General features: G+C 34.0%; 1 protein-coding gene across 2 annotated transcripts; it reads left to right on the top strand.

Annotated features, from left to right (window-relative positions):
* The first annotated feature begins 4,006 nt into the window (after positions 1-4,006).
* Positions 4,007-10,913, top strand: LOC113237165 (glyoxalase domain-containing protein 4). 2 transcript variants are annotated; one of them, XM_026473476.1, is made up of 5 exons: positions 4,007-4,162; positions 5,947-5,996; positions 6,431-6,696; positions 9,471-9,626; positions 10,384-10,913. In XM_026473476.1, the coding sequence occupies exons 1-5, from the start codon at positions 4,073-4,075 to the stop codon at positions 10,683-10,685; spliced, it is 864 nt and encodes a 287-aa protein (XP_026329261.1). In that variant the 5' UTR covers positions 4,007-4,072; the 3' UTR covers positions 10,686-10,913. The 2 variants fall into 2 exon arrangements, with proteins under 2 accessions (XP_026329261.1, XP_026329262.1); XM_026473477.1 differs by lacking the exon at positions 4,007-4,162 and adding an exon at positions 4,441-4,531.
* The last annotated feature ends 2,804 nt before the right edge of the window (positions 10,914-13,717 follow it).

Here is a 13,717-nt window from a genome sequence, read left to right on the forward strand (position 1 = left end):
TGAAGCCAAGGTGACCAGTTGGTATTGAGCCATCTGTACTTCACAGTGTCAGCAGTAGGTACTTCATAGACTTCTTAGCTTGACTTCATAAGCTTCCTGGATGCTATTAGGCCGTGATTGCAATGCATAAGTTGAAATAGGATTCTGTCTCTTTTTATAGCCTTATGTTTGTAAATTCGTACAATTTATTTGTTTCTACGTTTTGATATGATTGGAACTCTTTAGGCTCGGCGCACACTGACAGGGGCCTGCGAAATTTTAGGTGACGAATAGTAATATACTTACATACCTTAATGTTGTGACATTGTGTAAAAATCAATTCATTTATAATGGTCGTAGCTACAAAAGCAAAGCTGCGGTACTAAGCTCATGTATAGTCGGCAGCTTCCGAAATGCCTCGGCAGCCTTATGAATACTTCGGCAAGCTTCCGAATGTTATTCACTAGAGATGAAACGTATATCCGGTAACTATCCGGATTTTAGAACAATATCTAGCCAGATACCGGTTGTTTAAAACTGAGAAAAATCATAATCAGTACGCCAAATAAATTTATTTATTGATTAAAGATGATAATAATAGGATAAACATCAAATACAGGATCGTTGACAAATTGTTTATTACTTATAACTGAAAGAACTATGACGTTAAATAACGTTATCTGTAAATTTAGTACTCTTCCGATAAAAGCAAATGACGGTGGATGAAGACCAGTTTTTCTGCATTAAGTGGTAAAAGTGGGTTCTATTTATTTTCATAAACGAGACCAGCTTCAGAGGACAGTTTTTTACTATAAACGCTTGAAAACTTTGTTATTAACAATTGTTGTTGCCAGACGACCAAATGAGAGGATCGCGATCACGATCGATTTGAATTGTCTTCAAATACAATGTGTACCTACAATAATAAAACGTGTATGTAGACGTTTTTGGCAAATTTGGTATCAAGGATTAGAATTAGTTAGAGCACAAACAAATTAATGAAATAAATTGAAACAAAATAATAACATATACAAACTAGAAATTTTAATATAGTCAAAGAATGATGTAATTGCTTTTTTCTTTTCCACTGCGAGAGATTTGCATTCGGCACAACAAACAAACATAATTGATATTAAAATATTGGCAAATTTGCGTTTTTCTTTTCACTGGTAACATTTTTCTCGTATTTGTTTGTATTTACGAATAAATTACCACAACAAATCAAATCGTCAATGTGAAAGTGCAATCATTATCTAATCAATCAGTCACGACGATGCGCGCTTTAAGCCATTCGCAACATGTTTACGGCAGTAAACGGGACAGATATCCGGCGGCCGGATATCCGGCTATCCGGCCTAGGTGCTCACCGGATATTCGGTATCCCGTAATCACTATCCGTTTCAACTCTATTATTCACCCAAAATCTTTTTCTCCTCCTTGGAACATAGTTCTCTTCTTCTCCTTCAAGAAGACTATCATTCTTAACCGGGTAATAAATCTGAAGAGATCTAGATCTAGAGAGAGGCTTGGCACGAGCATGATATCGCGACCTAATGACCATCAGAGTGCGTTTGCTTATGAATGCCGAAGGATCCCTTGTCATACCGTTCCGCCAATGTACCTACATCAGACCTTTGCGTGTTCTGTAATTCCGTTTTCCGGACAATGTAATGAACGGTGCGCTTCGCTAGGAAATCGACATGCCTCGTCTAAATGTTTGTATTTATCGACTTAAGCGCACTCTACATTCTCGTCGTGACATCCCGGTGTCGGGTCTCGCCGAGACAGGACGAGACCGAGAGTGGCTCTCCACATTCTCGCCCGCACAGTTATCCGTTCGGTAATCATACAAGGTGGACGTGTTAGATACATCTGTTACGGTAGCAATATGTGCTATAGCATATTACAATATTTTGTTAATTCGAGAAAAAAAGCTTAATAAGAGACGTTAGGATAGACGCAGATGGTTGATAACATCAATACATCGCAACAGAACACTGTGGTTACTGCCGGCGGACTGCCGTGACAGGAATGTGGAGGAAAGGGTCGCACGCAAACACAAAACCACACGAGAGCCCTTTGATTCGAGTCCGAAACACCGACACGGAGTGGAGACCACATGCACATAGGCGAGACAACGAATATCGTCACAACATATCGCATTGGGCTGTTCTCGTGAAGTTTTGGCAAGAATGTGGAGCGGGCTTTAGAATATCTACCTATTTATTGATGTTTTTTGTGAGATGAAATGAGGATCGGTTATGATCGCAACTTTCATTCATTTAGAAACTATTAGTTAAGTACCTAGTTCGTGCTATTAGCAAATCTATTTAATTTTTAAGCACAAAAATTCTAGAGACGGAAATAATGATGAAATGACCCACGCAAAGCTAAGCTGCAACGTAAAGCGCCCCGTAAACGATCACATAATACTTTGTCAAATTTTACGTGTTTGTCAAACTTTTTGAGCATCTGCGGTCGTGTTTTATGCGTTTGTCAAAAATAGTGTTTGATGGAAATCTAAATTTTATTTTTTTCCATCATCTAAGATCTAAATTGACGGCGTGTTTGACAAGAGACTATTAGATGCTAACGCATACGTTCAGTTTTATGCGCAATTTTTCTTTTAACAAATTTTCGTGGACATTTCTTTCTTTTAATTTCAACCATTCTATAATACTACCGTATATTTCTTTTTTTTCATAGACAGTGTTAGAGTTATAATGCCAGAAACGCTGTATCTATTATTCTTAGGGCGCATTTATTCGATACGAATTTCATCGCGCTCACACCGCGCTGAGTCCGCGCGTAGTAGAGCGGAGTCCGCGCTGCGCGGCGTAACAAATAGAACGTATTTTGCCAAGACAGTTAGACAACTATCATGGCAAAATACGCTCTATTTGTTTAGCTCTTACGTTTTAATTTAAATGAGCGTTCCGGACACGCGGGCTAGCCTGGCTTGAATTTGGTCAACGCTGCGGCCTGCGCAACGACTGCGCAGCGGCCGGGCGGTGGCCGCGCGGTAATTTTATGGAGAGGAATTTAAATGTTGTTGCTGAATAGAATTCAGATTCGACATTAATGTACGTACAAGAAGGCGTGGTAACTGGGCGGTCGCCGTACGGCGGCCGCGCGAATACTTTGCTCCTCGTGTAACTGGGCGCCAACTCATTACACAAATTACGAAGAGATGTAACTATAATACGGTAGATACGCTTGTAGAAAGACTTGATCGAGACGTGCGAACTACATGCAAGTTTGTCAAACTTGTTTGATGGTTTATTTGATCGTTTGCGATATTGTTTGAAGAAAACGTGAACGTTTTGTTTATTAAATATGTTTTAAGGGCTTCTCCTTATCGTATAAGTTTATCTATATAACTTAAGAATACCTGCTTCAAATGAAATTAAAACAACTAAAAGTTAACGGTCCACTCAATAACTGTTGTACAAAATCAACTAAAAATTATTAAGTTAACGTTATCGACTATCAAGCCACGTAAACTGGCTCTGTGTCAGCTGTCAGTCATCACAAAACAAAACCACTTTAGATAATCTGGATTCGCTCTGGGCCTTTTGGAGGGAAAAGTGTCGTTTTTATTTTGACTTTCAATTATTTTGTGAAATCTAGATTAAAGTGGAATAGGATAGTGCTATTGTGTCGAAGATTAAAACGCGAAATTATACAAATCTCAAACTAAAATACCCGTATCTGCCCGTTCTAAGGAATCCCGAACCAATCCAAGCACGCCGCCTCAAACTGCCTATCCCCTTCGTGGCGGCCATATTTACAGAAACATAATTAAACGAGGACATGGCTCAAAAGACTTAATAATGTACCAAGATTTGGCTGTATGGTGTAAAACCTTTGCCTTTTCCTTTATGGAAAGAAGAAAAAAAAATTAGATAATCTGTCATTGTCATTATTACGTTGCGGTTGTGAGCAGTTGTGAGAAGTTGTGAGTGAACTCGAGTGCGTTGCAAAAGTTATTTGTTTCTTACGAATACGCGGTGATATACCACGTTCTATACGTCACTACTCCATCTCGTATTAAATTATATATCTTTTTACATTTTAAAGCAAAATTTACAAAATGATTACCGGACGTGCGTTGCATTTCGTATTCAAAGTTTCCGATAGGTCCCTTACAGCCAAATTCTACAGAGACATCCTTGGAATGAAGGTAAAAGCTACTCTTCATTACAATTTTATTTAATTATTATTTATAAAATCTTAAATTAATTACACTTAACATTTTGAAAGATATGTCTACATATCGTGAACCTCTTTCAATGTTGAACGAAACAAATCGATCTGGGGAGCCCCAAGGTCATTTTTACCGTCAACCGACTAATTTGAAGCTGGAACTAATTACGTGACACATCGACTTGTAACTTTACGATTTTGTACGTTACAAACAATTACAATTTAGTTCTTATTACACTGTGTTAATTATCTAATAACAGGGTTCCTAGCCCATGTGTCTTAATACCTACGCATTTTTGTTCCTAATATGTGAGGCCAGGGATCGGATACCTGTTAAAATGCCTTGGTAAGAATAGCACGAAACTTAGTGTAGTAATATTTCTGTCATCAAGATCGAAAATAAGAAGATACTTGAAACATTGTAGGAACCTATTAAATTATCTATTTGGTTTTTGTTGTGTGCATTTTATAAAAGTATGCCAGTAGTCTTATTCCAATAAGACTTGGATTTTTTGTATTCAATTAAAATTTATGGATTAATATGTCCCTTCCCCTTTCCATCACCAGTGGACTAGACAGGGATCCAACCCTATATTGTAAATTTTCAAGGATTCAAATAAATAGTTATGCTTCCACATTTATGTGGAACGGCTATGAAGTGGAATTGAATGCCTTCAGATTTACTCCCTGAACATTATAATTTAGGCCTTTTCAAGGTGAGAGTTTTTTATTTAGGTGTGCATGATCCATCATTGTCCTCATCGTCACTTTCCATCAGGTGAGATGGATGTCAAATTGCACTAATATTACATTAAAAAATGTGACTATAAACATTGCAACATTGGACTAAATTGACATAAAGGATAAAATACATTTTTTCATGAGAAGCAAAAAACATTTTCCTTATCACAAAAATTGTTACAACATATAAGATAAATGAGATTTGCGTGGCCCTAGTATTACCTTGTCACAATTACGTTACAGTATCTTTTGATTTATTAGATAGACATGTTAATTAGCAATTATTGGAGCCATTTCATTAAAATGTTAAAACCTTATGAATAATTTATTATCAATATATTTCCAATACTGTACAGAACCAAAATATCTTTATAATAATTATTCCAAAATCTCAATACAAAGGCACTGCTAATGCTAATTAACAGAAAATATTTTATTGAAAATTCTGCTGGAAACAACAGTAGCCTACCAACAAAATTTAGTAATATTATTCACCTTCTACAAAGGTATGACAAAAATATATTATTCCACTTATTTTTCAATAACAATTTATCAGTAATCAGTCATATTTGTCACTAAATAAGGCACCTTACAATATAAGACCCTGTACTCAATAATCACGCAATTATTCTTTTCAAGTATGATGTATGTTTTTTAACCTTCAGTCATCTTGAAAGTTCTAATTGTATGTAATAATACATTATAATTCTTATTGCTCTTATAGTATTAAATGTATTTCAAAGTACTTTTGAGAAACATTGTAAAGAGTATATAAAAAAGATAATGTGACTATATGCTACTATAAAAACTTATTCGCCTCTAGCTTTTCTTGTTCATTTTAAGTTTGAATATTTATGCCCTCAAAATTTACAATTTTTGTATTAGACCAAAAAAGTATATACTTTTTAGGTCTAATAAGAGCTAAAAGACTGAACAAAAGTGTAATTATAACTATTTTTGACACTTTATGTATATCATTTTACATACTATGAAATATTTTACTTGGTCTTATTATGTCAGGTACTGAGACATGAAGAATTCAGTGAAGGCTGTGAAGCTACCTGCAATGGGTGAGTCATTCGAAATGTTTAACTACTTCTAAAGTATTCACACTTCAACGCTATTTACTAACTAAATGAAACCTTTTACAACTTTCAAACTCACAGTAAAAATGTCATCATTGTATCATTTAATACAACTATGTTTTTTAACTGTTTCAGTGGCCGAATGGTCACCATACTGGTCTGCCACTCAGGGGTCCCGGGTTCGATTCCCTGGCCGGGATAATTATTTGTGTGGCCTACATTTATTTCTTTCGTGAATTTGGGTGTAATTTGTGGTTATCTATGTGTCTGTCCATGGCACCCGCGATACAGGGTTTTCCTAGTGCGAGATTATGAGTATGTGGATTATTATTATTATTATATTTTGTTTCACTTAGTTTATAAAACTTACCAATTCTGTACATACTTAATTATAAGATTTAAAAACGTATTGTTTACAGACCATATGCAAACAGATGGAGCAAGACCATGGTAGGCTATGGTCCAGAAGACACACATTTTGTAGTAGAGCTCACATACAACTATGGTGTCACAGAATATGAACAGGGCAATGATTTTCTTGGCCTCACCATACAATCTAGTGAATGTCTAAGACGGGCTGCAGCAATGAACTGGCCAGTTAAGGAGGAAAATGGCAACAAATTCTGTGAAGCACCTGGTGGCTACAAGTTTTATATAATAGACAAGCCACAACCTACTAACACAGGTGAGTTTGAAACAGCATTATTATTTACTACAATTATATTACTATTATAGTCTTTCACTAAAATGACCTGGTAAGGGCGGCGGGTAACCGATGGATGCACGATGCGTCCGACCAGCTAGTCTGGCAATCTTTGGGGGTGGCCTATGTTCAGCAGTGCACGTCTTCCGGCTGATATGATGATAACGATGATTAAAAAGAAAGACAAAAGAAACGAAAAGTATATTTATTTATAATGAGATGTGTATTGAATTGCTTTTTTTATAATATCACATAGATAATTTGGCAGTATTTCCCTGGACGAACTCTTTCACATGGAGCTTTACTGCTACTAGATTTACAAAACATTTAATTTATCTTTTAAGTAAACCTGACAGTTTATATTATTTATCGTTAAGTACAGTCAACTGCACGTCAATAGCTTGATATGCTGCTGTCTGTACGGCATTAATATTTTTTGGTTTCGAAACAGTATTATTGTATTATTGTAATCATAACAATGGTAATAAATAATAAAAGGAAGTTTTGAGTCTATTTTACAAGAAGATACAATTTAAGAAAGCAATTAGTAAAGATCGAGTTCTTAGGTTTTCGCGATTGTTACACATAGGAAATGAAACTATTTTTCCGGATTTAAATCGCGTATATTTGTAGTACTAATTAATATGTTTTAGTTTATTCTAATTTCTATTAATAATTAATAATAAATTGAACTTAATAAAAATTCATTTAATAAAATAATTTGTAAAACTTAATGTAGCGTAAATTGGAATGTTTTCTTTGTATAATTAAAATAAGGTATTTAATTAATAACTATTGTAACTATAGTGAAAAAATAGGGTGGTTTGCATCAATATTAGACATAACTGGTTGAAGACTGTACCAACTCAGTCAACCGTGACCATGGGACCTGTAAAGGGCCCGAAACTTCGGTTTGTTTGAAAAAACAAATGTACGCGATTTAAATCCGGAAAAATAGTTTCATTTCCAATTAGTATAGGTTTTTCATTTTATAGGTTTTTCGCATTTTCTTATAATTTTCTTGCTCTCAGATTGGATGCTCGGTTGTAAACCATTGTATGGTAGGTATGGCAAACATATTATCTATTTAAATCATCTGAATAACCTAATTTGCTTTGGACATCTACAATAGACCACACAAAATTGTTTGTAAAATTTGTAATTGCCACGTACATGTTAACTGCCTACGTGATCGAACAGTTACCATGCTGGACTGCCATGCAAATCTTCGAATTTCAAACATTTGTATGGACTACATTTTATTTCTCTCATGACTTTGGGTGTAAGTTGTGGTTGTGTACCTATGTGTGTGTCCATGGCACCCGCGATACAGGGTTTCCCTAGTGCGGAGCTATGAGTTATTACGTTGTCGCGTTGTTACTTTGTTGTAAAAAACATAGCTTACAAATTCAGTTTAAAAATGTAACTAACAGTTATAGTGGAATGTGTGTGCTATTTCTAAAATTTCATAAAGTTATGAATCCTTATCATAATTACGATTTTGGATAAGACAGTAGTCAAATAGGAGATAAAGAGATCATACCCACACTCAGTCACTAGAAGCAAGCATGTCACATGACTTGTTTTCGTCATTATACGCAATGTTATTTGGACAAACATAACTGACTTGCTACAGTCATGGTATAATTATAATTTTTTCTGTATTTCGTTTACTATTATATCTTCCATATACAAGGTTCAGCGCCAGTAAATGTTGTGAAAAAAATTTTACTAGTTTTTAGTTAGAAGTTTAGCGGTTTAGCCCTTTTTACCTTTAAATTGTCGACGTTTTAACATATAGATATATCAAGTTCTTAGGTTTTCACGATTACTGCTTTCCAACAAATCAACGTTTCGTACACTTTACATGTTCCATGTTCCAGGTTCCATGGATTCGACTAGCTAATAAACAAATCGCTGACTTTCAAGAATAGTTACACAAACCAAAATAGTTCATATTTGTGTGTGTGTGTATGTGTGTGTGTTGCACAAACCCAAATTGATCCTTGTTGTCCTTATAACACAGCTGCATTCAGAATCACTATACATAGTACATTCTGAATGCAGCTGTTGTATAAACAATACTGTAAATGAAACACTTTATTGGCTAAAATAAACAAGTGAGAACATGGATCGGTGTACGACTCGTCGACGTTGCACGTTACATATGCTTCAGATGGTTCTAAACCACATTCCTGATGAATTAATTAATTTTGAGATTAAGTCACATGTACGCGATATATTTTGTATTTTGAATTTTTCCAACTCTTGGACATAACTTACAATTATGAAGGGCAAAAGATATTTAAATAATAGGATTCATAATATCTATCAAGAAAATAAAAATGTTTACTGCAGGTTGCAGTAAACATTTTTATAAATAATAATATGTCATTATTTTGTTGGATGTTATGAGTGTAAGCTATGCAATATCTTGAGTATCAAACATCGAGTATATAACCAATAAGGAAAATCTCTGGTCTTATCATTGTTAGTAAATCTTACATACAAACGTAATAAGTTATTTCTAGGAGTACATTAGACGATGATGAATTTGCTTGCCTACTACTTAATGGTTATTACGTATATGCATCCTTGAGCATTTAAAACCCAGCTTCTTGAATATCATTTGCCTGTACAGTGCATCAAATAACCAAGTTTTATAATATTTATATTCGTATTTAGAAACTTGTTATTTAAAATTATTGTAATAATGAATGTAGATAACTTAAAAAGAGCCATTTTGTTTTTTTCAGACCCAGTACAAAAAGTGTCCCTGGCCAGTTCAAACCTGGCGAGGTCCATCGCCTACTGGAACGGTCTACTATCTCTAAAGATATTCGAGCAAACAGACAAGACTGTTCTTCTGGGCTTCAGTGAGGACCAGGCTAAACTCGAGCTGGTTGATATTGGTTAGTAACGAGTCTCATTAGTCATTACACATTTTTTCTGCTTCCTAGAAAGTATTGCCAGTTCAACATACCGTGGAAATTTTTGTTCGTACATTTAATCGATTCACGCAACTAGAACGCGGTCAATTTGAGATTTTAATCCAAAAATATTTTTCGCTTATTTCAAATAATCCTTTTGATATTGTTTGATATCAAGTCAAATTTTTGTTACAATTGTATAGACTGTATGTGTGATCGCCATTTTGAGAAATAATCCGTATAAAAAATGTTCATTATTCGCATAGACCGACATACCAACATTATTTGTGTATAAGTTGATCGTAAAAAGATTGCGAGAATATTTAAATATTTTGACTACAGTTTTCCTTCGTCCGCTCTAAAGAGAATAGGCCTTGGAATAAGTATATAAATTTTAAAACAATATAGTAGTAATAAAATAGATTTTCATGCGTCATGCATATTTGCACCTAACATGAATTTTACATTATTCAAGATAATACTTGAGTCTATATATGCTCCACGGTTGAGTTATTGTTAGATAAGATTAGCGCTAGACGATTTTTCTACCATTTTATATAAAGTAGTTGTGAAAATGAACGTGTATTGTTTGCTTTATATCATTTTTAAGTATAATAATATTTTCATATCCGTGTCGTTACCATTACCAATATTATCGTCTTTAGAAAAACAATAGTTCCTGAACAAAAATTAATAGCAAACTTTATCTACAATTGTTGTTGTAATAACTCCTTTTCAGGCGTTCCAGTAAACCACGCAAAGGCATATGGGCGTATCGCCTTCTCCTGCCCTTTTGAACAACAACCAATAATCGATAAGAAAATCCAAGAAGCTGGAGAGAAAATTCTAACCCCTCTGATTTCACTGGACACTCCCGGCAAAGCTACAGTGAGAGTGATAATTTTAGCTGACCCTGACGGCCATGAAATATGTTTCGTTGACGACGAGAGTTTCCGCCAACTTTCCCAAGTAGACCCCGGCAGTGACGCCGAGTTAGATAAATACATTAAGTCTGATAAGTCCAGACCGAGGAACGAATGAATTTACGATATCATATCATTTATTATTATTGTTATATTACCATTTCTGCAATTTTACTTCATTTCTGGATTTCGCAACCATGCTAAGTATATTATAAATTATCGCTTTACAGTACTGCAAATTTAGTCTGTGCGTTACAAGTTTACAAAGGTAACAGTTTGTATACATCGACCAGAAACTAAAATACATATAATTAAATGTAAATCGTGATAGTCTTAAAAAGAAACGTTTTCCCCAGGACTATTAATTTCAATACTTTAAAAGTACGTAGTGACAGTATACGCTGGATAGTGTACCATATTTTATAAACTTTTTCTTAAGTCGAATTTTTACTAAATTTCATCTACTTTTCGAGTTCTTAGGTTTTCGCGATTGTTACACATAGGAAATGAAACTATTTTTCCGGATTTAAATCGCGTATATTTGTTTTTTCAAACAAACCGACGTTTCGGGCCCTTTACAGGTCCCATGGTCACGGTTCATCTACTTTATTTTGTACTTTCAAATATTATGTATCATACAGTTATTGAAAGTAAATTTAAATAAAATTCTATAAAATGCGTTATATACATTATAACACAGTTATAAGTTCAATACAAAGTAATTTATAATTTACTGTAATATTTATTATTTTAATAATATAATAAAAACATGTTATTGTCTTCCTACAGAGATCGACATTTAAATTTACAAAATGAAATTTAACCGATATCATTTCAACATAGCGTGATCAAAAGGCAAAAATAGAATATTGTTTGAATATAGATGGGGGCCTAACTATGAGCTCTTATTGAAATCTTGATTAAGCCCGTAAGTTGAACAACTGCCTCCGTGGGCGAAGGTCCCGAGTTGGATTCCCGGGAGGGCAGAAATATTTGCATGGCCTATATTTATTTCTCTCTCGAGTTCGGGTGTAATTTGTGGTTCTCTATGTGTTTTTCCGTGGCACCCGCGATGCAAGGTTTCCCTAGTGCGGGATAATGAGGGTATATGCTCAAAAAATTGCCTCGAAAGCCTTAAACAAGGCAAGTTCCATGCAATTTACGTCAACGCGAAGGTTCTAAAGCCGTGCACCTTTTTCTCTTGGTAAAATCGTATAATGACTTCACCATGCTACTGTAGGTCACCGCTGTCAAAATATGAAATGAAAAAAAAACTGTTTTTTGGAAATTGGTGTTAAAAAACATATTTAATAAAATTTAGTTTTTAATTAACTCACATACATTTTCAGTTTCATAATTCTCTGATAATGTTTTAAATTTTATTTTCATGTAGATAGTACAGTAACTACTAAATAGCGCCAAATTTCAGTGCGGCACAATATTAAATAAAAATAGATATGTATATAAAATGAGTTTTCGAATGTTATTATTAAATTGCAAATTCACCACATTCATTTCAAAGATAATGACAATACAATACAATACAAAAATTCTTTATTGTACACCAAAAAAGGATGTAATGACATGACATGTAATTTTGTCTTACAACAAATTGTAGAGTCTGATTGAAAAGTTGCCGATATTATAAAATTACGTATTTTAGGAAATGGAACTATTTTTCCGGATTTAAATCGCGTATATTTGTTTTTTCAAACAAACCGACGTTTCGTTTCAGTCAACCGTGGCCATGGGACCTGTAAGGGGCCCGAGACATCGGTTTGTTTGAAAAAACAAATATACGCGATTTAAATCCGTAGAAATAGTTTCATTTCCTATGTGTAACAATCGCGAAAACCTAAGAACTCGATTACGTATTTTGCTTAATCAATCGATAACAAAATTATTTTAGAGAACAATGTTTCCCTTTGCTAACACAATCGGCTAACATCTCTTGAACCCTCCCAGGGTGTTTTCTTTTTTTCATAATGATTCTTTGTATTGCTTCATTTCGTTCTTTAGATGACAGCGTTAGCAGGCTAGAGAAAGGGGAAAATACCTAATTATTATTTTTGAGTAATATTTTTTCCCCTACGTTGAGTTTTAACGCATAATTCTTGTCGTGCAATTGCCTCTCAATTTTAGGTAGGTTTGCAAGAATTGCACGAAAACAGGCTGGTTCCTTAAAACACATAGTAGGCCCCCTTCCCCGACGCAATATGATATTATTGTGATATTGTAAAATTTCCATATTGTTTCAACATAAAAAATGTCTAGGGATCAAGCACGTTTTTGCCAATTACTGAAAATCAGGTGTTTTAAATTATTTTTTAACACCAATGGTTTTTTTGGTCAGTTTCATAATTTAAAAAAATAAATAACTATAAAAAAATAATTTAATAAATTTATATAGGTACATTTTTACTTTAGTTTAACAGGGTAATCAAATATTTAAAGAAACACTTTGATCCGTAGACAATTTTGATGTGTGTATTTAATTAATTTAATATCGGGACTTAATCATGTATAAATATCGTATAGTATCTTCGTTCCAGGTTCGATTACCAGGGCAGGAGAAAAAGAAGCTTTCGTAGTATTTTTTTTCCAACCAGATGAATGATGAAAAAATGATGTATGGCGCCACCGTCTATGCGGAAAAGGCACGGAACTAAAACTGAGCGTACTGGCTATTTTGAGTTTGTTCACTCGTAGTAAATTAAAAATTGAGGTTCTTTTTACTCCCCAGGGATTAAAAGATTCACTTTACTCTTGCTACGTAGGGATATAATGACCACTTTTAGAGCATGAAAAGTGAAAAATATATTATTAAACGCGATTAATTCCCGATATGAAATTCAAATAATGTGTGAAAATCGTGAAAGTTTCAATCAAAACATAGTCTTTAAGTTATAAACATAAAATTTTTACATTCCTTGCCCATAATTTTTATAATAAAATTATTTAAGACTTATTAAACAATGAAACGTATTTAAATACAAAAGTTGTAATGCACTTGTAATTTTAAGAAAATATAGTTATTATATATTATTCCTCTGTGTATTATTTTATTTTCATGTTTTGACTCCTCTGTTCGGATGTATGAGAATGTTGATACAACGCAATGACCATTTTTAATAATCCCTCCTTATGATG

The sequence above is a fragment of the Hyposmocoma kahamanoa genome, unplaced genomic scaffold, assembly GCF_003589595.1.
Source record: "Hyposmocoma kahamanoa isolate Upper Pololo Valley unplaced genomic scaffold, ASM358959v1 93, whole genome shotgun sequence".
Lineage (NCBI taxonomy): Eukaryota > Metazoa > Arthropoda > Insecta > Lepidoptera > Cosmopterigidae > Hyposmocoma > Hyposmocoma kahamanoa.

Bases quoted from the DNA above. Each gene is read 5' to 3' on its own strand.
- LOC113237165 (XM_026473476.1), top strand. From the start codon at position 4,073: ATGATTACCGGACGTGCGTTGCATTTCGTATTCAAAGTTTCCGATAGG. The intron at 4,163-5,946 runs GTAAAAGCTACT...TTATTATGTCAG, and splicing joins GAGACATCCTTGGAATGAAG to GTACTGAGACATGAAGAATT. The intron at 9,627-10,383 runs GTTAGTAACGAG...ACTCCTTTTCAG, and splicing joins ACTCGAGCTGGTTGATATTG to GCGTTCCAGTAAACCACGCA.